The sequence below is a fragment of the Saimiri boliviensis genome, chromosome 15 (assembly GCF_048565385.1).
Source record: "Saimiri boliviensis isolate mSaiBol1 chromosome 15, mSaiBol1.pri, whole genome shotgun sequence".
In the NCBI taxonomy this organism is placed as follows: domain Eukaryota; kingdom Metazoa; phylum Chordata; class Mammalia; order Primates; family Cebidae; genus Saimiri; species Saimiri boliviensis.
The window spans coordinates 61,820,054-61,847,941 of NC_133463.1; the positions used below are offsets into that span (position 1 = coordinate 61,820,054).

Sequence of the window (27,888 nt, forward strand, 5' to 3'; positions counted from 1 at the left end):
GCACTCCAGCTGGGCAGCAGAGCCAGACTTCATCTCAAAAACAAAAAAAGTACTCTCTTTATGTTCCTTAAAGTACAATTTTTTCCTATTACTTTAATTAATTTTTAAAGTAATTTTATTTGATTCACTTCTATGTGTATTATAAAAATGCTTGTCACAACCCAATGAATTGATTTTATGATTCACAGGTGGTGACCCATAGTTTGGGAAATCTGTCCTAGATCATATCACCGCTTTGTTAATTTTTGTACAATGCATTAGGATCAGTCACTAGAGACTAAGCAGTCTCTAGCAGCCCTAAGCAGTGATATCACCATTTCTCTGTTTTGCCTCAATGATCTTTCTCACTGTATCTCCATTCTTATATAAAGTTATATACAAGTATATGATTTTTAAATATGTAATATTATGTCTCTTTCTAGACAACCTAATTCCTAGAAGAAATATATATTATTCTTTATCCTTATTGCAGGTAAAGATTTCTCATCAATTGTAATAATATTTAAATTATTAAATTTATCTACTTCTGTTGAAATGTCAGTTTCAGTGTGTTTGTTCCTCACGTACTCAGTCAATATTTTCTGAGCATCTAACATTTTCAGATACAAGTCCTGAGGGCACACAAACTAGCATAATAGGCAATAATCCAGTTCTCAGAAAGTTTGCCTATTATAATATGCATATTGCTTTAGAGACATCCGGGAATATAAGCACTTTTCCAAAACCAGCTCTTTATTGAATCCAACTTAAAAATCTTTAATGATCGCCATTCTAACTGGTGTGAGATGGTATCTCAATGTGGTTTTGATTTGCATTTCTCTGATGACCAGTGATGATGAGCATTAGAGATACCATCTCACACCAGTTAGAATGGCGATCATTAAAAAATCTGGAAACAACAGATGCTGGAGAGGATGTGGAGAAATAGGAACACTTTTACACTTGTTGGTGGGAATGTAAATTAATTCAACCATTGTGGAAGACAGTGTGGCAATTCCTCAAGGACCTAAAAATAGAAATCCCATTTGACCCAGCAATCCCATTACTGGGTATATATCCAAAGGATTATAAATCATTCTACTACAAGGACATGTGCACATGAATGTTCATTGCAGCACTGTTTACAATAGCAAAGACCTGGAACCGACCCAAATGCCCAACGATGATAGACTGGATAGGGAAAATGTGGTACATATACACCATGGAATATTATGCAGCCATCAAAAACGATCAGTTCACGGCCTTTGTAGGGACATGGATGAACCTGGAAACCATCATTCTCAGCAAACTGACACAAGAGCAGAAAATCAAACACCGTATATTCTCGCTCATAGGCCGGTGTTGAACAATGAGAACACATGGACACAGGGAGGGGAGCACTACACACTGGGGTCCATTGGGGGGAAATGGGGGAGGGGAGGGGGGTGGGGAGGTGGGAAGAGATAGCATGGGGAGAAATGACAGATACAGGTGAGGGGACGGAAGGCAGCAAAGCACACTGCCATGTGTGTACCTATGCAACAGTCTTGCATGTTCATCACATGTACCCCCAAACCTAAAATGCAATAATAAATAAAAAAAAAAAGAAAAAAAAAATCTTTGACAAAAATCTCTGCATTGTCAATATCACACTTGTAGATTGTATGTTGAATAGCTGATTTTTTGAAACACAGAAATGACTTTAAGTACTTTTTAAAAATTATTTTTCTAATAATGAAAATTCAGTTAAAAAAAAATGTTTCTCACCATGACAACTTGGCAAGGCTCTATTCCATCCAGGTCTTCCATCATCTCCCATGATACAGGTGAGTGTTGAATAACCTTGAAGAACATAACCAGAATCACAGTAATATGTGACTGTTGACCCTAATTTATAATCCATTCCAAGTCTGGTGCCATTCATTATATTGCCTGGATCGAAGCAGGACTCTCGGAGTTTTGCTGTAAAACAGTGTTAATACAACATTAATTGCTTTAAAATACAGTTGGTACTGCATCTGTGGATTCAGTCACCTGCATATTGAAAATATTTTGAAAAAAACTGTATCTGTACTATGCACAATCTTGTCATTATTCCCTAAATAACACAGCATAACAACTGTTTACTTAGCATTTACATTGTATCCTATATTATTAGTAATCTGGATATTATTTAATGTATATGGAAGGATGTATATATGTTGTATATTCACATCTGTGAATGCTAGTATCTGAAAAGTCCTGGACATGTTCATTTCTTTTTCTAACTCACAATGAAAAGCAACAGCACCATTTAAGTCTTTGTTTGGGGCCTCAAAGTAAAAGGAGCCCTTATCCATATCTGACAAATTGCTAATGCATATTGATTAGTAAGATAATAAATAAATTCTAAAGATCTTCATTGATCTTCTCATTAAACTTAGTATCTAGTGTACGTATTCAAATATAGGGTTTTAGAATGTATTTTAAGTATTATGTGCTATAATCTAAGTTTAGATAATATAAATGAATTGCTTTGGAAAAAAGCAGGATCCTTTATAAAATGTCTTTATTTAGAAGATCTCCCCAACTGGGCGCGGTGGCTTACACCTGTAATCCCAGCACTTTGGAAGGCTGAGGCGGGCGGATCATGAGGTCAACAGACGGAGACCATCCTGGCCAACATGTTGCAACCTCGTCTCTACTAAAAATACAAAAACTAGCTGGGCGTTGTGGGGTGTGCCTGTAGTCCCAGCTACTAGGGAGGCTGAGGCAGAATTGCTTGAACTCGGGAGGCGGAGGTTGCAATGAGCCGAGATCGCGCCACTGAACTCCAGTCTGGCGCCTGGCTACAGAGCCAGACTCTGTCTTAAGCAAAAAGATGTCCCCACAAGTAATGCCCATCTCATGGTACTGAATCTAGAAGTGGTTTTTCTGCCTATGCTGAACTCAGTTCATTTCACCACCTAGGGCAACAGAAACAGCTGTATCTCTCTGCCCTGAAATCATTTTTCTTACCCTATTTCCTCCAGTCATTCCCCACATTCAGAGGTCTCCCCATTATAAAATAGCAAAAAAATCTTCACAAAATTCAAACTACAGTATTTTTGGACAGATTATCTATCCCTATGCCAAGGACTTTCAAAGCTAGAACAGATAGATTGAAAAAATAAAATTCTTTCACTACAGAGGAATTGTTTTCATTGTACCCAGATAATGAACAAAGAGACTGACAGAGTATTTTGAAAACATGTAGAGAAATAGAAAGATTAGCTCATTCATTTTATGGAACAGGTACTAGAACACTTTTTTATTAACAAATCTGAATGAGGCCTTGCAATTATCTCCATTTTGTAATTATTGATTACTTAATAAATAATAAATATACGATGTAAAGGCCATTACCAATAAATCAGGGAAATAAATGTGGTGATTTTTCTACATTAGGATTTGTTTTGTGTTAATAAGAAATCAGAAAGTGGATATATCTCTGAATATGAGTCACAGAATCTTTGGAATTTAAGTCAACTATGTCTTGGTGTTTGGCTACTACAAACATATTTTTATATCAAAATATATTTAATTACACCAATAAGAATGTTTCTTTCATTAATAAAAGTTTGCAAAGAGTTTAATGTACTTTAACATTTATGAGAAATAATGAGAAATTTGTGCTTTAAGAAGAACACTATGTATAATTTCTCCAATTCAACTAAAGAGGAAATGGTGGAACCAAATATTTAAATAATTTTGATAGAATATCAGAGAAATGAAGAAGGTTCACTTTGTTTCTTTCCTTCTTTCTTTCCTTTCTATCTACAAATACTTAAGGGCTCACTACCCTACTAACTCTGGAAATGCAGCAGTGGATAATCAGAAAATGTTCTGGTGCTTATGGAAATTACAGTCTGTGAAGATAGGAATTATATTAAATAAAGACTTGCAATTTTGAAATGTTGTATAAAGGGAAGCATTCAAGAACCTCCCTGAAGAAGAGCTATCTGAAGTGAACATTGAGAGAATAAGGAACAGATTAGGTGAAAATGTGATGGGAAGCATGTAGGGGAGGAGGTGTGCTAACATGTACAAGTAGGATAAACTTGATTCCTGAATTTCAAACCAGAGCTAAATGACTTGATCTTATCCAAGCACACATATACTCACATTTATACACATACACAAAATTTACATTCTATATATTATACTCAAGTTGCTCTATAAAAATTTCATCCCAAACCATGAAATACACTTCTTTCATATAAAATATTCACACAACTCTTTTTATGAAAGAACCAGCAGGATGACTACTTAATTTGGTCACTAAGAATGAGGCTTTAGTGATGCAGAGGCTGATTTGTTTATTTATAAAAATAAAACCTTACGTTGTACCTTCCCTTAAACAAGCAAGAAAACACAATGTAATTTTTAGACAGAACAGAAACCTAATATTTATAGCTGGGCTTTGTGAAATTGAACTCAGTCCCTGGAGGGTAAAGGAAGGATTTAAATTTCTGTTTGAAAGAATTAATCTCGTTGGCAAGTCTATTCCCCTAACATTCATTGTTTGAAAAGTTCGGTTTCTCTTTCTTTGAAGTTTTCCCCAAAGTTTCAATAAAATGTCAGTGAAACTGTAATGCACATATCCTGTTTTTTGAGGAAAGGGAAACATGTTTGACAAATTTAAAAATATTGTCTCTGCAACAATTTTACATTGCTAGCCTCAACTTAAGAGAATGCTCTTATCTCATTATTATGTTTACATACTGCTTTAAATCCTTGGTGAATAGCTTTTTATGAATAATACTGACTTTGTTTATTTCCACATATGCCATAGCAATTACACCTGGAAATTTCGAAAACACCTGGAGAATACTTAAACAAATGTCTAGGCAGAAGAGGAAAAGGTGATTTTAGTTTCTGAATAAAAATTATGAAGCAGACAAGTTATTAGTGTTATTTTTATGCATAATTAATTTTATCTGCTTAATAGTGATTTGACTACTGAACAGATAATAGGTAAAAGATTATTTTGCCTCCTTATAGTCTCCAAATAAAATTTATCAGAAGATATATTTTAGATCTGCTGCATCTAAAATATTCTAGTTTATTTTTAAAATTATTTTTGCTGGATATAAATAGATTTTTGTATACATACTATATATATTTCATTGAAGGCAGAAGTAAACATAAACAATAAAACATGTCTTAATCTTTAATTAAAGGCAGTAACAAATGCTAGTGAGAATGGGAGAAAAGGCAAACCTTGTATACTGTTAAGGGAGATGTAAATTAGTATAGCCACTGTGGAGAACAGTATCAACAGTATAAAGTTTCCTCAAAAAACTAAAAATAGAAAAACCATATGATCTAGCAATCCCACTGCTAGTATATATACGAAAGAAAGAAATCAGTATATCAAAGAGATATCTGTGCTCTCATGTTTAATGTAGTAGTATTCAGAATAGTCATGATTTAGAAGCGACCTAAGTGTCCATCAACAGACAAATGTATAAAAAAAAAAATTGGCATATATGTACAATGGAGTAGTATTCACCCATAAAAAAGAATAAAATATTTGCAACAACATGGATGGAACTGGAGGACATATGTGAAATAAGTCAGGTACAGAAAGACAAACTGTATTTTCTTATTTGCGGAAGCTAAAAATTAAAAACAATTGAACTCATGGAGTTAGAGAGTAGAAGGATGTTTACCAGAAATGAGAATGGTAGTGGAAGTATTGGGGAGAAAGTGTGGATAGTTAATGAGTACCAAAAAAGTAGTTAAAAAGAATGAATAAGATCTAGTATTTGATAGCACAACAGGATGACTATAGTCAATAATAATTTAGTTGTACATTTAAAAATAACTAAAAGTGTATATATAGATTGATTGTTTGGCAACAAAAAGGATAAACACTTGGGAGTATGGATACCCTGATGTTGGTTACTATACGCTATATGCCTGTATCAAAATATCTCACATGCTCCATAAATGTATATACTTATTGTGTACCCACAAAAATTAAAAGTTAAAAAAAAAAAAACTTTTCAGGTTTTTACTCATTTGTAGGAAGTAAAATTTAAAACGATTTAACTGCTGGAGATAGAGAGTAGAATGACAGTTACCAGAGGCTGGGAAGGGTGAGGAGTGGAAAGTGGGAATGGTTAAAGGCACAAAAACAAAGTTAGATATAATGAAGAGCAATCTAGTCTTTGATAGCACAACAGGGTGACAAGAGTCAACAATAATTCATTGTTTTAATATTTAAAAATAACTGATAAAGTGTAATTGGAATGCATGTAACATAAATTAATAAATGCTTGAGGTGATGGATACCCCATTTATCCTGATAATGACACACTGTACACCTGCATCAAAATATCTCATGTACTCTATAAATATATATATGTATATACCCATTATGAACCTGTAAAAATTAAAAATTATAAAAAAACTAATAACTTTACTTTTTAAGTGCTACAGAAAGCAACATGCTTAAGTCAAGGTATGTGCTATATGTTACAAAAGGCAAAGGAAAGTATTTTTACTATCTAGAGCCTCAATTTATATGTCCATGCATTTGGATGTGCATATTTCTGTCTTGAAAATGATGAGGTGTTCATTTTTCAGTGATCATTATAAACATCAGCACCACTTTGTTAGCCTTAAGAAACTGGACAATTAGAGAGGAAACATTTATTGAAATAAAAATAGGAATTAGGGAAGCTGGTTAGACAAACCCTGGAGACCCTGAAGTGGGCAATGTGATTTTCCCATAAACAGAAAGGGATTTGAGGACCAGTTTAGAGAATTCATGAGATTGGATCTCGGGTGCATTATTGTAAAGAAATATCATCTGGAGTATAAAAATAAGGCCTGGTGGAATTGTGTGCAAATGAGTACTTGTATAGCAGGTGAAGATGGTGGGTGGGAAAGAAGGACATAGTTGATGGGATAATTATGTATTCGTCTCTACCTATACTTATATTTTTATTTGACTTTATTGTTAATGGCATTAATAAATTATGTAGTCTTGTGAAAATCTTTTTAACAATTCAATTTTCAATTTTGTCCTTTGTAAAACAGGGATAGCAATACTTATAAGGCTGTTCTATGTTTTATTGCTCTTATATGTGCATTATCTCTCCTTCTCATGCCTTCTCATGTTACAGAAGACATTTATACTCATGATTAGGCATGGGAGGGACAGAGATCATGCATTAAAAAGGGCTAATCATTGAACCTAGAGTAGAGTAAGTGTATACTAAATAATATCTTTTTTAAAAAAAATTACATTTGTAGTTCTTTGTGGCAATATAAATCTTAAGTTTTTGGAAATGATGAAACATTGAAATAGATCAAGCTAGGGAAATAGGGAGGGATGCATATTTAGCTGAGGTAATGGCAAACAGGTTTTATCTCAATTGCTAACCATTGGCTTTAGTAAGGGCTACATGGAGTGTTACCTAGAGAACTCATGATAAGGTCGTGACCAGTTTCCATAAGAAAGAAAGCTGTAATCAGTAAGGATCCAATACCATTGGATTGCTAGTGAGATACTCTGGCTGCAACTTTTATTGTGCTGATAATTTTACTAAATACTAATTCACAATAGAACCTCACTTTATCTCTACAGATTTGCTATAAGGTTTCTTTCTTCCTTTCTGTTTTCAACAGGTCATATATACGAGCCTTTCAGTTTGAGGGTATAAGGCACTCTTTTCTTTCTTTCTTTCTCTTTCTTTCTTTCTTTCTTTCTTTCTTTCTTTCTTTCTTTCTTTCTTTCTTTCTTTCCTTCCTTCCTTTCTCTTTCTTTCTTTTTATTTTCTTCTTCCCTTCCCTCCCCTCCCCTTCTCCCTTCCTTCCCTTTCCTTCCCTTTCCTTCTCTTCCCTTCCCTCCTTCCCTCCCTCCCTCCCTCCTTCCTTTCTTCCTTCCTTCCTTCCCTCCTTCTCTCCTTCTTTCTCTCTTTCTTTTTTCATAGAGTTTCACTCTTGTTGCCCAGGCTGGAGTGCAATGGCACAGTCTCTGCTTACCACAACTTCCACCTCCTGGGTTTAAGCGATTCTCTGGCCTCAGTCTCCTGAGTAGCTGGGATTACAGGCATATGCCACCAGGCCCAGATACTTTTGTATTTTAAGTAGAGATGGGGTTTCTCCATGTTGGTCAGGATGGTCTCGAACTCCTGACCACAGGTGATCTGCCTACCTTGGCATCCAAAAGTACTGGAATTACAGATATGAGCCACCTCACCAGGCCATAAATAGCTATTTCAAAGTCAAGTTCTCATGTATAAAATGAAGAACAGGAACACATCTCTAAGAACACATTTAAATAATGTTATTATTCTAATATTCAAATTATGACTTGATTTTAAAACATAAGACACCTCTTTACAATGCTCAAAACCAGTAAAGTCACAAATAGTTGAATCATTACTGTGTGTAGACACTATTCTTGGCACTTAGTATATAGTGGTGAATAAACAGATAAGGTATTTCCTCTTAAGGAACTTGTATTTTAGAATACGTGTAGGGTGTTACTGGAATGAGGGGGATCCACATATTAAGTAAATGTAAAAATAAATAAGTGAATAAATAAATAAGCAAGTTCAGATATTGACATTATTTGATAGCAGGTGGAAGATTTTCAAATTAGGAATACAGAAAAAGCAAAAGAAATACAAAGCAAAAAATAAAACAAAAAGGCTAATAAGTATAAATATACTAAATCCAAGGTATCAAAAAAAACAGAAAAATTGCAATTTATATGCATCAGAAAACAAGCTTTCATAATATATAAACAAAAACGGTAAAAATTTAAGAAAAATGGCAAATTAAGAATAGTATATTTTACCCAACTATTTCAATAATTGCAAGTTTAAGCAGGTTAAAAAATCGTGAGAAGAAGAATATTTAACAACATAATTAGGGAGTTTATTGGATGTATATAAAAACTTGCACTCATTATATGATGCAAATTTCCCTCCTAATGCACAAGGAACATAAATATTGGCCATATAATGGACCACAAAACAAATCCTATGTATGATATGCCAAAGAATCAGAATCATACATATTTGATCAATGCAAGTATAGATTAAAATTTTATAATAAAGTTACAGAATAAAACATCCATCAGCAGCAAAACTATTTTGTCAAGCTTTACCATATTTGCCTGCATCTAAACAAGAGATATGTTAGATGAAAGTTATTATTTTCAAAACTACAGAACTTATAGAAGTTAACTTTCCACAATTCTCATTCCTTATGTATGTATATACAAGAAAAAATTAAAATTAAGATTAAAATTGTATTTTGATCGTTTGAAATACTTTCAAGCAACACTTCAGCAAATAAAAATTATAATGCAATACTTAGAACCAATTTAGAATAAAATTATGATAAATCTCTACATATTAAAACTTTTGCATAGAAGCTTAAAATGTACAAGGCTACAGTAATCAAAACAGCATGGTACTGATACCAAAACAGAGATATAGACAAATGAACAGAAGAGAGGCCTCGGAGGTAATGCCACACAGCTACAACCATCTATTGACATATCTGAGAAAAACAAGCAACGGGGAAAGGATTCCCTGTTTAACAAATGGTGTTAGGGAAACTGGCTAGACATGTGCAGAAAGCAGAAACTGGACCCCTTCCTGATACCTTACACTAAAATTAACTCCAGATGGATTAAAGACTTAAACATAAGAACTAACAAAATAAAAACCCTAGATGAAAACCTAGGCAAAACCATTCAGCACATAGGCATAGGCAAGGACTTCATGATTAAAACACCAAAAGCATTGGCAACAAAAGCCAAAATAGACAAATGGGACCTAATTAAACTCCAGAGCTCCCTCATAGCAAAAGAAACAATCATTAGAGTGAGGTGGCAACCAACAGAATGGGAAAAATTTTTTGCAATCTACCCATCTGACAAAGGGCTAATATCCAGAATATACCAAGAACTAAAACAGATTTACAAGAAAAAAACAAACAAACCCATTCAAAAGTGGGAGAAGTATATGAACAGACACTTTTCAAAAGAAGATATATATGAGGCCAACAAACACATGAAAAAATGTGCAACATCACAGGTCATTACAGAAATGCAAACCAAAACCATATTGAGATACCACCTCATGGCAGTTAGAATGGCAATCACTAAAAAATCAGGAGACAACAGATGCTGGAGAGCATGTGGAGTAATAGGAACATTTTTATGCTGTGGGTGGGAGTGTAAATTAGTTCAACAATTGTAGAAGACAGTGTGGCAATTCTTCAAGGACCTAGAAATAGAAATTCCATTTGACCCAACAATCCCATTACTAGGTATCTACCCAAAGGTTTATAAATCATTCTATTATAAAGACACTTGCATGCATATGTTCATTGTGGCACTGTTTACAATAGCAAAGACCTGGAACCAACCCAAATGCCCTTTGATGATAGACTAGACAGGGAATATGTGGCACATATACACCATGGAATACTATATAGCCATAAAAATGATGAGTTCATGTACTTTGTAGGGACATGGATGAATCTGAATCTGGAAAACATCATTCTCAGCAAACTGACACAATAACAGAATATCAAACACTGCATGCTCTCACTAATAGGCGGATATTGAACAATGAAAACACATGAACATGGGGAAGGGAGCATCACACACCAGGGTCTGTTGGGGATGCAGGGGAGGGACAGCAGGCAGTGGGGAGGTTGGGGAGGGATAACATGGGAAGAAATGCTAGATGTGGGTGACGTGGGGATGGAGGCAGCAAACCACATTGCCATGTGTGTACCTATGCAATATTCCCACATTATCTGCACAGGTACCCCAGAACCTAAAGTACAACAAATTTAAAAATGCCAAAAAAAAGTTCTTAAAGGAAAATTGGTAGATCCAAAAGCTCATACTAGAAGAGAAAAATGCAAATTAATAAGCAGTATTTACCTTAAGAAAGGAGGAAAAGGATAAACAAATCTAGAGAAAATGGAAGGGAAAATAATGTACATAAAAGCAATATTAATAAACTATTAAACAGTATTAACAAAAACATGCAGCAGCAAATAAAGTAAGATAATACTGTGAATATTTTAATGTCAATAAATGTGAAATCATGGATGAAAGAAACTAGTTTTTAGAAAAAGAGTTTTTAAAATCTAAGATGAAAAAGCAAATCTAAATATATTTACAACCATTAAAATTTCACCACCTTAAATCACTGAGATCCATAGTGTTATGGTGAGGTTCTAGAAATCATTCAAGAAATAGATGATCCTATCTTACAAATTATTCGCGACACTAGAAAATTGAGAATGCTCCCAAATTTAGGCAGGTATTGTAATCTTGATATCAAAACCAGAAAAGGACAGTATAAGGAAGAAAAATTATAGCCCAATCAGAGGATACTAAATCAATGATAATGATACAGGAGTTACAAAGAAATTATTTAGGCAGAGAGTAAGGAAGTCCTTGGTAAGGTTTTCCTTTTAATGAAAGGTAGCCTCCAAATAATTTTATTTATATTTTTAAAATTGTTTTAATTTTTTGAGACCGAGTCTTGCTTTGTTGTCCAGGCTGGAGTGCGGTGGAAGGATCTCAGCTCACTGCAACCTCCGCCCCTGAGTTCAAGCAATTCTCCTGCCTTAGCATCCCTAGTAGCTGAAATTACAGGTGCCCGCCACAATGCCTGGCTAATTTTTGTCTTTTTAGTAGCGATGGGGTTTCACCATGTTGGCCAGACCATTCTCAAACTCCTAACCTCAAGTGATCCACCCATCTCAGCCTCTGAAAGTGCTGTCAAGCCAGACCCAAATCATTTTCTTTTCTAACAAAGAGAAGCCTGTAAAATCGAGCTGCAGACATAGACCTAGCAAGCCAGAAGCCTGCATAGGTAAATGCCCACAGCTGTGCCCATAGAAAAAGGTTACCTGGGACTAGGGTTGTCCAAAATGGGGACTCCATCTGTCCTCTTGCCAAACCATGAGTACAGTAAAAAGACAATTTGGACCCTGACAGGCAAAGACGGTAGTTGCATAAGAAGATTAGGGTGGGGCAACCAGCCTTCCTAGTACACTAAAGGTCCTACATGGTCAAACCAATCTGTAGGCCCTATACAACTCAGACACCACCTCCTCAAACTTACTTCTCGTGTGTGTCCCTGTCCTTAATCTTCTTGGCACTAGTTGGTGAATCTGAGTATTTACCTCAGACAACACCACAACTTCAATAATACATTTTTGTAATAGATAGTAATAATTCGGTGGTAATATATACCATAGTTAAAAAAATTAATGAGTGTGTTGAAATCAGCCGAATATATTAAAAACAAACCAAAAAAAAAAAAAAAACAAATTTGTTTTATTCCTCAAATATTGATGGCTTAATTAAAAAATAAAACAACTATAATTTTTCACAATAGGAGCTTCACAAAGAAAAATCATGTGATATTTTCAATAGCTGATAAAAAGTCAAATGATAACATTCAATCTATATTTTAATTAAAATTTTTGAGAACACCTAGAAGGGAATCTCTTATAATTGATAAATAATATCTTGGGCGTAGTATATTATATTGGAGAATTGTGTGGACTTTGGAACCCATTTTGAATTAAATTATAACTTGGCTGTATTGCTTTGGCAAATTACATAACAACACAGCATTGCCATGTTATGTAATTTGTAGAATTCTTCATTTGTAGAAGTAAATAGTTTTTATGTACAAATTACTTTGAAATGTATCTCAATAAATAAAAACTAAAACATATTAGCACTTAATATTGCCAGCTATATCTTAAAGTAAAAAATATATTCTTTTTAAAATCAGCAATGACACAAAGATAATTTTGATCACTGCTCTTATTTAATGTGGTCCTTAAATCTTTATTAAAAGCATTAACTCAAGAAAAATATTTGAAGTATGTACAGATTAGAAAGAAAGAACTGTCAGTATCTGAACAAACAAACAAAAAACTCTACATAAAAGTTATAACTAGTGAGTTAAGCAACTTTGCTTATTATTGTGGCCCTGTTATTAAAAACAACCAAAAACTCTAATAAGGTATCACTTAACAATGGAAATATAAGACATTTAAAATTAAGATGAGAAAACTTTTATAAAAAAATTAAAAATCATTACTGAAAGGAATTGAAGAAAATATGAGTAAATTGAGAGATATGCCATGCTGATAAATGGAAAGATTTAAAATTATACATACTCAATTTATTAACAAAAGTTTATAAGTTCAATGCAATCCCTATCAAATTCGATGGATAAAACAAGCTTAATTCTAAAGTCTAAATAAAAGTTACGAAGTTTAACAGACACAAAAATGATTTTGAAAAAAAAAATAAGGTGGTGTACTCAATCTACCTGATTGATATCTTGACTTATATTGTAAAGCCATGGCAGCTTTAAAGTAAAAAGTGTGTTCTTTTTTAAAATCTGCAATGACACAAAGATAATGTCTATCACTGCTTCTATTTGACATGGTACTTAAATCTTTATCAAGAGAATTAAATCACAAAAATAATTGAATTATGTACATATTAGAATGAAAGAACTGTCACTATCCATGTAGATTAAAAAAAAAAAAAAACTTTACAAAAAAGTTATAACTACTGAGTTAAACAACTTTGCTAGAATTGAAGTATGAGATGTCAATTGAGATGTCTTGGCCTGGAGACAGTAATATAGGCCAGTGGGACAGAATAGAGGATTCAGAAAAAGACATAGAAACTTGATATTTGACAGCAATAGCAATACCTGCCCATGAATGGTGCTAGGACAATTATCCATATGAAAAAAATAAAATTAGATTCTTAGCTTGCACAAATATAAACTTCGAATGGATAAAAGATTTAAAGGTGAAAAGCAAACCTTTAAAACTTGAGATACAAGTTTAGGAAACTATCTTTATGAGTACCCATAGTAAGGAAGAATTTTTTAAAACAAGACATAAAAAGCACAAACCACTACGAAGAGGAAGGATTAAATTGTGATACTGATTTTTAAAACATTTGTGCAACAAGATAAGGCAGAAATAAAGTAAAAATATTTGCCAAAGATGGTGGTAAGATATTTACTACAACATAAATAACAGTTAAAGGATTAATAGTCATAATACATCAAAGATTTACTACAAATAAAAAAAGAAATAGGAAACCAATTAGAAAACAAAAATGTTCAATGAAAAGAATATTCATATTTAAAAGGAAACCTCAGACCGGGGGCAGTGGCTCACACCTGTAATCCCAGCACTTTGGGAGGCTGAGGTGGGCAGATTACTTGAGGCCAGGAGTTCAAGATCAGCCTGGTAAATATAGTGAAACTCTGTCGCTGCTAAAAATGCAAAAATTAGCCAGGCAAGGTGGTGCATGTCTGTAATCCCAGCTACTCAGGACACTGAGGCATGGGAATTGCTTGAACTTGGGAGGCGGAGGTTGCAGTGAACTAAGATCGCCACTGCACTCTAATCTGGGCGATGGAGCAAGATTCTATTTTAAGAAAAGAAAAGGAAACCTCAGTATGCAAAATAGGAAAAAGATGCTCAACTTAATAGTACTAAGGGAAAAGGCAATAAAAACAACAACGAGGTATCATTTAATAAGATTAGCAACTTTCAAATTTAACAAGAGCGCTAATTTTTTTAAACTGTGGAATTTCTGAAGCTCTCACCCTCTGATTGTTGAGAGTTTAAATTGGTATGGCCTCTTCAGAGAATAATTCGCAATATAGAGTTACATTGAAGAGGTTTATACCCTTTGACCCAGTAATCCCACTCTCATGTATTCAGATGTCCTAAAAAGAATCTCACAGATATGTTCAAGATGACAAGTAAAAAAATGCCTATTTCATCATAATTCATTTCTGGTATCAATAAACTCGGACAATGTAAATGTCTATCAGCAGAAAAATTTATATATTAACTTTGATGTAGACATATGTTGCAGTAATATAAAGAACTTAATAAACTAAAGTCGTATGTTTCTAACTTTGATAAATCTCAAAAACATTGAAGGGGCCAAATCAGTTTTCAGAAGGATACATACATAATAAGAATATAAAATTTATGTGAAAATAAGAAATACAAAAATATGTGCAAACATTCATACATAGAAAAGATAAGTATCAAATTCAGGATTAGGGGGATACTAGAATGAAAAGAGCAGGAATGTCTGAAAATGACCTTAAATGCTCATTATGCTTTTCCTAGTGGCCAGCTAGCCAGGTCCCCACAAATGGTAAGGGGATTATCTCCCAGGTGATTAGAGTGGTGTTGTAGTCAAACTCACTCTCTTTAAAAGTGTTTCTAACTCACAATCCCAAGGTCTAAACTTCCCCCAAGCATCTTCTGATACAGAGCAGGTAGCATTTGCAGAAAACCCCAGTAAACAGCCAGCATCCCAAACCTCATTGTCTGTGCAAAACAGCCTGTGTATTTTCCTACTGACAAGGCCATTTTCTTGCTTTTCCTACTGAAATGAGAGACTTAGGGAGGGATCAATCTTTCCACCGGAATGAAAACTATACTATGTTTATGTCCAGCAGATATCCTTGCCCTGGCAAACAATTACAAGTGATGACAGAGATACTGGAGGACTCCAAGCATCTGTTTCTCGCTGACCTGTGAGTTTCATTTTCCTAAAAACGTCTTCCGTATCCATGTCATGTTGTGAAATTTATCGTGACTGCTTACGATGGCCTTGAAGAGACTAAAATCCCTGTTCATACGGCAAATGCAAAAGGAGTTTCCGTTGTATATGTAATATTTGATTTTTTTAAGACAAGAATAAAGGGATCTGAAGCAAATATGGCACAATGTTCATTTTTGTCAAGTTGGCAGGTGGATGCATTGAATTTCATTATTCTATATAATTTTAAGTCATTGAAAATATTAAACAAATGGTGGTAACAAATCAAAGTATATATTTTCAGAAATCAGTTGATGATTTGAGGTGAATTATCAGCATGCCCTTCATGGTCTCAATAATTGAAAAATAAATTTAAACTTTACACAACCTGAATCTAAATCAGTTTTTATAAACATAAACTATAAAATTTTAGAAAAACACATTTATAAATATACATAGGCATTCTGATATAATTCATTTAAACAATTGCAGAAGTATTCTAAAACATTGTAACTATCATTTGTTCCCTTATTATGAATATTGACATATTTAAATATCTGTAGATTTTTTTCTTAGAGACAGGGTCTTGCTCCCCCAGGCTGGCCTGCAGTAGCATGATTGTATCTCACTGCAGCCTTTATCTCCTGGGATCAAGTGATCCTCCTGTGTCAGCCTCTTGAATAGCTGGTACTATAGATGTAAGCCACCCCTCTTGACTAATTTAAAAAAAAAAAAAAAAAAAAAAAAAAAACTGTAGAGATATGTTCTCACTATGTTTCTTAGGCTGGTCTCAAACTGCTGGGCTCAAGCAATCCTCCTGTCTTGGCCTCCTAAAGTACTAAGATTATAGACATGAGCCATGGCACCCAGCTTACATATTTTCTGAGATACAATTATCCTCTACTTTGTTCCCTTTATGATTCAAAGTGGTCTCCAAATGAAGGTATTTGACTGAAACTTCAGCTTCTAAAAATGAGGCTTTTTTGTACTTCTTGTTTTTTAATACTGTGTGACTCCAGCCAACTCTTCCAATATACTACTTGTTAATTTGTTTGCCTGATACATTTCCTTTGGTAGTAATTAGGGAAATGCTAATTTCCTTCTCACTAATAAGAAAAGTCTACAGTGTGAACCCTTTAATGAGATGAACTGTACATAGTCATTTAAAAATGCACATAAAACTAACCACTAACAATGGGGCATAACAAATTATTCCCCTGTATAAAATAAAATAAAAAACAAAAAACTTATAATTTAAATCATGATACTAACATGGAATGTTCATATTTACCTTTGTATTCTAGATGAAATCCAGTGTAACTAACAGATCCATCACTCCGAAAAGCCAAATGCATGGTATTTGAGCTGCTTTCTATTCTCTCTGGTAGCTTGCTGTCTTGAAAACTTCCAATGAGTGGGCTATTACTGTCTGGTCCATCATAGATATAGAGGAAGTCATAATTTGGTTCTATGCTAAAACTTAAAAAGAAAGAAAGAAAGAAAGCAAAAAGAAAAAAGAAAGGGAAGTAGGATAATTATTAACAGGCTATTAACCACTATAGTTTTATAATCAAAATCAAACATTAATTCAGTATTTAAAAATAATAAAAGACACCATAAAAATAAGCTAATATAAAAAATCTTGTGGCAACAACACACTTAATATGAATATCAAGCAGAGGAAAAAGAAAAAAACTTGATATTTTACATATTTTTAAATTAACGTTGTATGCATAGAAAATATAAGTGATTGTAAGACAATGAGTTTAGCTGATGAAAAGGTACAGGATTTGCAGTTAGAGGATGTAAGTTGAAGAAGCTTTGTTTCTGCCCTTGTTACTAACATATTCTTGTGTAAATTATTTATGTGGGGAATAATATATATTTTTAAAACTTTTTCATTCATGTATTTTGCATCACGAAAATGCAAAGTATTTTTTCTTCATCAATAATACTCCAAAACTTATGAGCATTTTCGATGCTCAAAAAATTCAACTCTACATATCAGATATGAACAAAAGTTGATATCAAAGTTGAAATATATCATTTACATTTAAATTACTCAAAAGAAGCATTGAACATTGTATTAGGCACTCTTTTTCCTGAAAGTAAATATATTTTCTTCTTATAGAACCTTAATGCAGGAGATATCAAACCAATACACTGTCAGAATTAGATAATGTGTGAAAAATGATATTTTAGCATGTAAATGATTCAAATCAATTGTGTTAATATTGCAAGATTTGCATAATAAACTTGCCTTAATCTTCAAATGTATAACAATTGTACCACAATGATCATGGAGCCCATATATTTAGAAGACAGGAGACATGCAATCAATTTCTCTATTTCCTAACTCATACTGTGATAGAGAAACATGAGTAAAAGGATAGAGTGATTTAGGTCAGCAAGAAAAGTCAACCAGTTCATGATATAAAATGAAACCAACAACCGGCCATTATGAAACATCCATCAGCAGAAAAACTATTTCGTCAAGTTTTATCATATTTGCCTGCATCTAAATGAGATTTGTTAGGTGAAAGGTATTATTTCTGAACCTGCAGAATTTATAGAAGTTAACTTTCCACAATTCTCATCCTTTACATATGCATGTACAAAAAGAGACCAGCTACTCAGTTTACTTGTGCATAAAGAGTGGTTAAGAAAGAATGAGGTAGTGCAGAGGTTCCCAGACTTTTCATACATATGGGCCCCTCTAACACAAGAAAATTGGGAGACCATCATACTATTATATTTTGTTTTAATCTATTCAGTAGCTTCAAAAATGTAGTTCAATTAAATTATTCTGAAAATTTTCAGTGGATCTGAGGCCTGAATTGGTAACTGTTAGTATAATAATGTAGCAGAAATCAAAGATTAAGCCATGTTTCATTACTTATTACCCTTGTTCTGAGATAAAACACAACCTCTGAATTTCATCTCTTCCAACATTAATTTTTGATAGTAACTACAACTTCCCTGTCTATCTCCATTGGGAGAATCACTAGAAACAAGGGCTTTGTAAATGACATAGTAGTATTTATTATGAATGGAAGGCTGAAAGCTTATTTAACAATGGAACACAGTATATTTCTTTTTAATTTGTAGTTTGAGCCTAAATTAATACTTGAAATATTGTAACTTCTTTGAAAATGAAATTGAAACAAAAAATATTCTTTTTAAGAAAATTTTAGAGTCTTAGTTGTTATTTTTTTTTCCTGAAAAACTGAAAGTGCATGCTAATATTACCTTATGTATTACAAGGTAATTTAATAAATATTAATTCATCTTGCCAATAGTCCTGCAGTATAAGGAAGAGATTATGATTTTCATTTTACCAATGAGTACATTAAGGCTCTTTAAAGTCAGTGGTCTCCCCAGACCACATAATAAATAATAGAGCTAGAAATGAAATTTAGGTCATACACTTCATGTAATATATCTTTCTACCCTCAAGTTATTAATTAGAATAATTTTTATAAGTAAACTAAGCCCTGTATCATCCATTTTTATATTTCTAATGCCTGTATTGATGTTTCCTCAAACTGGGAAAATGGAAATAATGATAGTACTTCCCTTGTCTTATAACAGGGTCCTGGCTTAAAACTAACATTATCATTGTGTTTGCTTTGGTATTATCAATTAGTAATGTACCAGTACAAATTACAAAAATAAAACTTTTGTTTATTTACAATTTTGCTAAAGTTTCATGAGTTCAAATTATCTTTGCTTAGGAAAAAAACTGGCCTCAATATGTTAAAAAATTTTGTATATTTAGGCTTAACATTTTACATAAATACTAAGCAGCTAACACACTGGTGACAGAAAAAGAAATTGTGTTACTAGGGTCAACATAGTTATTGCATCAACTTTAAACAAAAAAGATTGGGGACTTTTCCACTCAGAAAATCTTTGAATTGCTATTATCTAACACTTCTACTGAAATATTCAGGGAAAGAGGCCAGATTTTGTGATACCAGCTATCACCTTCATGTGAGAAAATGGAAGCTCACTCAAATAAATAACTTACCCAAGGTAACACAAATGGCAGTGGCAGAGCTAGAGCAAGTATTATCACTGGGATTAGTAAAAAATAATAAAAATGCTACATATAGAAATAAATATTGTCTAGTGCAAATGCTAAAGCAAAATAGCCAAAAGTATATATATTTTTAATGTGGAAATATGTAAGAACTCACCTGATGAATGCCAAGGAGATAACATAGTCTGCATTGACAGTGATAGTCCAGTCACAGTCCCTGCTATGTGGATATGGATGAGGGAAGTTTGGCGAGAGAATAAAGCCTGAAGATCCTGTTAAATTTCCTCCACAGGGTGCTTTAATTTAAACAACAACAACAAAAAATCTCTTTCAACATTAATACAATTTATTGGCTATCAATATTTCTGAAATCACTTCTCCAAAAGGGTTTATCAAGCTGTGTACAGAACTGACTTTCATAGTACCTGATGCTTGAATACAGTATTATGTTTCAAGAAAGCCATTATATTATTAAATACATGCATGCAAACATACATGGATACATGAAATTTAGCTGCTTTACTGGCTTCAAGAGACCAAAAAAATGCATATATACTTCTTTCTCTTTCTATTATTATTTTGTTCCATGTCAAAAGGAAAACATTAAAAGAAGTGGTAAAGATGATTTTCCTCTGGGTACCAGGAAAAATCAGAAGATTAAAAATTAGAAACAAAACAAAGCAAAACAAAACCTCTAATAATAAAAGGAACAATAAGATATGTGATTTACAGCTTATTTTCATGTCTTTCCTGTCACCTTTTATGTATTTAGCACAGTTATTGCAGTTTCAAGCAAAGGTTTCCATAACACTTCGATGGAGAGCTTCAAAAAATTGTCAGTGAAACTCAGAGAATAGATTCTTTAGAGGATTCCCGTTGAAGTTTGTGAAACAGAGTTTATGTTCAAGAAATTATATGTTACACAGAACAAAAAAATGAAGAAAGATATGGAGGTCTTTTGTGGTGGGGTGGGAGAGTGGGAAATATAAATACACACATGCATGTGAGAGACATTAAGATTAGGATTTTCACATTCTCATGATGTCTCTTACACATAATCAGTAAATCAGCATTCTTCTTTCACCTGGTTTTTGAAATTGTAGTTTTCTGAGATAAACGTGAGCATTCAGTTATAAAGGAAATAAAATTTTTTGGACTACATAAAACTGATTTTGTAAGGAGAAGAATTTTGATTCTGGCAACATTTCAGCATTTCTGTTCTTTGCATGAGTTGAGATGTGCAATATTATCACTATAGTTTGGTAATTTTGCCACTGTCTGTTGTCTGTTACTGCCTTCCTCCATGCTCCTCTGCTACTCTTGTCTTAGTGCGTCAGTCACTCAGAAAGTTCTCTCAGCTCCTACTATATTGAGAATATCTAGTTGCTCTGACTTAATACATTCAATACTAATTTCCTATTGCTTGTGTATTTTTGTGGCACATTATCAAATGATTAGACATAAACTGCTTCAATATTCTGCAGTCCTCCATCTCCAAGCTTAAATGTCTCCTGAATATTTCTCTTTATAATCCCAGGATAGAGTCTCTTCTAACCAAGATACCACCCTCAACCTGGTCACATAATCCCTCTCCCTTATCCGAACCACTTGTTCAATTATTTAACTTCCTTACTGTTCCAGGCTTCCTCCACTTCATCCACAAACATGCTCAGGTTTCTTTCATCTTAAAAATAAAACAAAGTACCCTATGGCCTACTTACTTTTACATATTTTTTTTAAAAACAGAAAAATGGCTTACTGTAAGGAAACACCCTGCTTCATATGATTTAGATAAGGCTCATTTATCATGACTTACATAAGCCATCTTTGTTTACTCTCTTGTTTATGGCAAGACACAGACTCTGCCAGTTCCCATTCTTTGCTTCTAGCTGAACTGTTTGGCTCACTGATTAATCTAAATAAAATGCTGGTGAAACAAACTTTGATTATGTTTCCCGCCTTCTTCTAGGCTCCTGAACTTTGTCCCACTCTCAGCTTTAAGACAGTACAGGATATTTCCAGAGAACAGGCTAGATTTAGAGTACAATATTCTCTGATCTACTATTCTATCAGGTTGCCCTTTTCTCTGACTTCATACCTGGTTCTCTCTAGCTTTGTTTAGCCCTCTTTAAAAAAGAAAAAAAAAAAAAAAATACACACACACCAAAAAAAAAACCCTTTTTGTCTAACTCCTGAGATAGGTGCAGATATTACAGACTTAGTATTCTCTGTTGCAGTTGTCTCTTCCCTGCCCCTCTCTTTGCAATAATCCTATTTGAATCAGTCTCTTCTTACTAAGTTCTGATTTTTTTAAAATTTGGCATAACTAAGCTTTTTGAAGGGGACGTCTGCTCTCATTATCTCTTTCTGCACCCCTGTGCTGTATGTACCTGAGACAGATTAAGATGACTAACAAGACTGGCAAAGCAGAAAACCAAAGCAGAAAAATGTTTCCTATGTTGTTTCTCAAAGAAAAGTGCCAAGGTATTCATCATGAGAAAAGTTATCTTAAGGTTTAAAGTTATTTTTATTTTAAATTGTACTTAGGGAGACACAATAATCTTTCTACTACTTAGAGAGTCTAGATTAGATGTCTTTTTTTTTTTTTTTTTTTTTTTATGATACAGGGTCTCAGTCTGTGGCGCAGGCTGGAATGCAGTGGCACCATCACAGCTCACTGCAGCTTTGACCTCTCAGGCTCAGGTGATCCTCCCACTTCAGCCTCCCCAGTAACTGTGACTACAGACATGCACTACCACATCTGGTTAGTATCTTTGTATTTTTTTGGAGACACAGAATTTCACTGTGTTGCCCAGGCTGGTCATGAACTCCTGAGCTCAAGACATGAACTCACCTCAGCCTCCTAAAGTGCTGTGATTACAGGTGCGAGCCACCGTGCCAAGATCCTTTCTACCTCTCATTCTTTTTTCAACCATTGACATCTCTTTTAACCACCTTGCTCCCAATACAAACATGTCTTAGCTATACTTGACTTCTGCATTTATAATAATAATAAAGACTTTGCTGCTTTTATTTCTCTTGATATCTGTAGTCATTCTTAATTGTTGATCTTTATCTTCAATTCACTGTTCTACTTTCTGGAGTCTTAGAAACTCGTGTTTCTGGGATTTTCTTCTAGTGTCTTTATACAGACTTCAGTTTTATTATCATGCACCTCTTCCTTTACTTTTTAGAATTTTGGTGATCTCCTGAGTTCCTTACCTAGTTCTCTTAATTTCTACTGTTACATCTCTCCTTGCTGACCATACGAAATTTATGACTTTTATCTTCTAATTTTTATACATTGATAACACCTTTTTCTGTCTCCTCCTACAGAGTTGTTAGCTGAAGTCTAAACCATACATGAGGGTGTTTACTGGATATTTCTCTCTGTAGTCTTTTGGTACGTAAACATAGAATAGCCTAAATACTCAACCTCAAAGCTAATTTGCTTCTTCTCTTAGGTTCCTAAATGGTTAGATGACCAGTACCATCCACTTGTAGTCCCAAGCTACAGGCCTAAGAGTCTTCACTTTTTTCTACCCCATTTTTATATCCAATCCATCAAGAAGCCCTGCTAAGACTCCATTGTGTAGCTATTTTCAAACTGTCCTTCTTTTCTTGTCTACTACCATTAGGTCTAACTTTTCTCTCTTTCTTGAATTATTAGAATGGATACTTGAAATAATTATGCCCTAATATTTTCCCAGTGAAAACATCTAATTGTACTAAGTCTATAAATAAAATTCTGCAGGTGTTTCACATTGCCTAAAATATAATGTCCCAACTCCCACAGAGCCTTCATGATCTGAGCCCTACAGCCTTTCCAATTTCATCAACCACACTGTATATAAATAAATTATACTCAAATGCTATCTAGTGCCTATATTTCCTTGTTCTTCCATGACTTTGCTTATTTTATTTCTTTTTCCTGAAATGTCTGTTTCCTTTCTACATTTATATAACTATAACTTATGTTTTAAGATTCATCACTGCCTTCAGGAAATTTTCCTGTTGACCCCAGAATGGGTACTACTTCAGCTCTCTCTAAACCATTCTAGTATCCATAGTAACCCCTGCCCATCTATGTTGTTGCTCTTATTGTATTTTATTTGAATATTCAATTCAGGTATCAATATTCATCACTAATATGAAATATCACCCCTCTGGTATCCATAGTAACCTCTGCCTATCTCAGTTATTTCTCTTACTGTATATTCCATTCAGGTGTCAGAACTCATCACTAATATGTAAGCTAGACACTCTGTCTACATTTTATTTTATACCTAGAATTCAGTGCATACTATATATTTTATAATATTTGTTGAATTGCTAGTGGCTGTTTATATTGATCATGTAAATAGTGAAGATGATTTTATGGATGAATGCACAATCTGATTTGTAGCTATGTTTTTTAATAAAAACAGTAACGTACTTTGCCTTTGGGTTCTAAAATAATATGTGAATATGAAAAAAAAGTACAATAGCAAATGTGAATATAAACATACCTTGGAGATATTGCAGGTTCAGCTCCACACCCCCACCATAAACCACATATAGCAATAAAGCGAGTCACAAAACTTTTGGTTTCTAACTGCATATAAAAGTTATGTTTACACTATATTGTAGTCTGTTAAGTGTACAATAGCACTGTGTCTAAAAATGTACATAGCAATTAAAAATACTTTATTGCTAAAAAATGCTGCTGATCATCTGAATCTTCAGTGAGTCATAATCCTTTTGCTAGTGGAGAGTCTTGTCTAGATGTTGATCATTGCTAACTGATCAGGGCAGCGGTTGTTGAAGCCTGGGGGTAGCTGTGGCATTTTCTTAAAATAAGATAATAAAGAAGTCTGCCATATTAATGGACTCTTCCCTTCATGAAATATTTCTCTGTACCATGTGATGCTGTTTGATAACATTTTACCCACTGTAGAACTTCTTGGAGACAATCCTCCCAAATTCTGCCTCTGCTTTTATGAACTAAGTTACGTAATATTTGAAGTTCTTTGCTGTCATTACAACAATGTTCACAGCGCCTTTACCAGACGTAGATTCCACTGCAATTAAATCATTTTCTTTTCTCATCCATAAGAAGCAACTCCTCTTTTGTTCAAGTTTTATCACTATTGTAGCAGTCCAGTCCCATATTCAGACTCCACTTCTATTCTAGTTCTACTGCTGTTTCCACCACATCTGCAGTTTTTTCTTCCACTTAAGTCTTAAACATCACTTCATAGGCATCCATGAGGGTGGGAATCAACTTCTGCCAAGCTCTTGATAATACTGATATTTTTACTGCCTCTCATGAATCACAAATGTTCTTAGTGGCATCTAGAATGGTAAATCCTTTCCAGAAGGTTTTAAATTTACTTTGCCTGGATCCATCAGGTAAATCACTATCTTTGTCAGCTATAGTATTTTAAAATTTATTTCTTAAAGAATGGCACTTTAAAAGTCAAAATTACTCCCTGATCCATGGGCTGCAGAATAGATATTGTGTTACTGGCATAAAAAAACATTAATCTCTTTGCATATCTCCATTAGAGCTTTTGGGTGACCAGGTACATTTTCAATGAGCAGTAATAGTTTGAAAATAATGTTTTCCTGAGCAGTAGGTCTCAATGGTGGGCTTAAAATATTCAGTAAACCATGGTGTAAATAGAAATGCTGTTATCCAAGCTTAATTGTTCCATTTATAGAGCACGAGAAGAGTAGATATAGTGTAATTCTTAATGGGCCTAAGATTCTCAGAATGGTAATGAGCACTGGTTTTATTTTAAACTCACCAGCTGCATTAGCCCCTTTAAGAGAGTCAGTCTGTCCTTTGAAGCTTGGAAGCCAGGCACTGATTTCTCCTCTGTAGCAACGAAAGTTCTAGATGGAACTATAACAATAGAATGCTGTTTCATCTACATTGAAAACTGTTCTTTAATGTAGCTACTTTCATCAATGATCTTAGCTAGATCTTCTGAATAACTGACTGCAGCTTCTCCTTCACTACCTACTGCTTCACCATGCACTTTAATGTTACAGAGATAGCTTCTTTCCTTAAACCTTATAAATCAACATATGCTAGCTTAAAAATTTTCTTCTGCAGCTTTTTCACCTTTCTAAGTCTTCATAGAATTAAAGAGTTAGGGCCTTGCTTTGGATTAGGCTTTGGCTTAAGGGAATGTTGTGGCTGATTTGATCTTCTAGCCAGACCACTGACTTGCTTCCTATCTGCAATAAGGCTGTTTTCCTTTCTTATCACTCCTGTGTTCACCAGAGTAGAATTTTCAATTTCCATCAAGAATTTTACCTTTGTATTCATAACTTGGGTAACTATTTGGTGTTATCAGCCTATCTGGGCTTTCAACCAGCCTTCCTCACTAAGCTTGATTATTTCTAGCTTTTGTTTGAGAGTGACAGATGCACAACTCTTCCTTTCACTTGAATGCTCAGAGGCCATTGTTCTAATTTTAATATTGTTTATCAGAGAATACATAAGGCCAAGGAAAGAGAGAGAGATGGAGGATTGGTTAGTCAAGGGAGCACTCAAGACACACACATTTATTGGTTAAGTTCACTGTCCTACATAGGCATTTGTTTGTGGCACCCCGAAACAATTACAATAGTAACATCAAAGATCACTGATCACAGATCGCAATAACACATAAAATCATACTGAAAAAGTCTGAAATATTGTGAATTACCAAACTATAACACAGAAACATAAAATGAGCATATGCCGTTGGAAAAAAGCCTGTTAGGACTTGCTTGGCACAGGGTTGCCAAAAACTTCCAATTGTTTTTTTTTTTTTTTTTTTAAAGTAGTATCTGTGGAGTGCAAGAAATGAAGTGAAATAAAATTAGTTATGCTTATGTGTATGTACATATACAAAAAAGACCAGAATGATAGCAAAATGTTCTTTGTGATTTTTTTTTTTTCCTCTTGAGTTACATGTCATTTTGGAGAGGGTAGGAAAGTAATTTTGTTTGTTTCAATTTTCCTTGTTTTTTTATAAGAACATTGGTCCTTTTTATTGTTAGAAATTGTATAGAGATGCATGCATACATGTCTATGTTATACATATATATCCTTTATTACAAAAGATTTAAGAAAATTTATTATATATATTTTAATATATGTAGATATTTAATATAAGTTCCTTTAAAATTCTTTTTATTCTATTATTTACATTATTATTCTTCTTCTGAGACAAGGTCTCACTATGTTGCCCAGTCTGGTCTCAAAATTCTGGGCTCAAGCAATCTTCCCATTTCAGCCTCCTGAGTAGTTGAGAACACAGGTATGCATCTCATCTATTTGAAATATTTATCAAAGATTTCTTAATATATTTCAAGGCTGTGGCTGATTTTGAAAATCTATGAAAGCCAATGAGAAAAGCAGAGACACTATCTGACATATGTAAGTCCAAGCTCTTAGTAAGTAAATAAAATTATCTTTTAGATATACTCAATTTTAAATCGCATTTAGATATGCATCTCTATTTTTACCCATCTAACCATAAAGCATTCAAAATATAAATCAAAGATTCATGAACTAAGTTTTCTGTTAGTTTTTACATAATTCTAACATTAATAGTTTGTTCTGAATGTAGTGTTTTCTAAGACAGTTACATGGGCATGAACCATTGATAACTATTTTGCAATCTTCTTAATTTTTTTCTCAAATTCAATTTTATTTGTGTCGTCTTTCCTTCTCAAAAGCCCACTCACATTAATGTCTTTCTTATATACCTTCATATTGAATGCTGCTACTTTCCCGCTGGCAATGTCAAAGTAATTTTCACACTGTCAGTTTTGTTGGAATGAATTCTATTAACACTCATAAAGATGACATCCTTCTGTTTGTTACTTGCTATCAGACTGACTGTTTCTACATGCAAGCAAGCAAAATGCTTTATGCTCTGGGGTCTGAGACATAGAATTATGGAGTTTCTAAGGAGTTCAGGGTTTAATCTTTGGCATGGTATTTCCAATCATGAAGTTCTTTCTTATCAGTTTTAGAGGTCAGGCTTTCTGCAGCCTTAGCAATTTTTCAGACTTTTTTTTTTAAAGGTTATTTTCTTCCTCACAGAAGCTCCAATTTATATCTTCTCCTCAAGCTATCTTTTCTACCAAAAATAATACATGGTATCATTATTTATGCAAAAATTTCACACAACCTGGTTAATTTAAGTAAGATTTAGTATTCAGCTTTTTTCTTTTTCTAGAATAGGACTTGCTAGCT

At 33.7% G+C, this 27,888-nt stretch overlaps 1 protein-coding gene across 8 annotated transcripts in view; it reads right to left on the reverse strand.

Moving 5' to 3' along the window:
* CSMD3 (CUB and Sushi multiple domains 3) overlaps positions 1–27,888 on the reverse strand; it is a 1,243,168-nt gene that overhangs the window by 274,590 nt on the left and 940,690 nt on the right. For all 8 annotated transcript variants that reach the window (XM_039464529.2, XM_074387065.1, XM_074387064.1 and 5 more), the window contains 3 exons: positions 19,807–19,945; positions 16,899–17,086; positions 1,747–1,941 (listed from right to left, as the gene is read on the reverse strand). In XM_039464529.2, the coding sequence (XP_039320463.1) occupies positions 1,747–1,941; positions 16,899–17,086; positions 19,807–19,945 (522 nt within the window). The remainder of the gene's footprint in view (positions 1–1,746; positions 1,942–16,898; positions 17,087–19,806; positions 19,946–27,888) is intronic.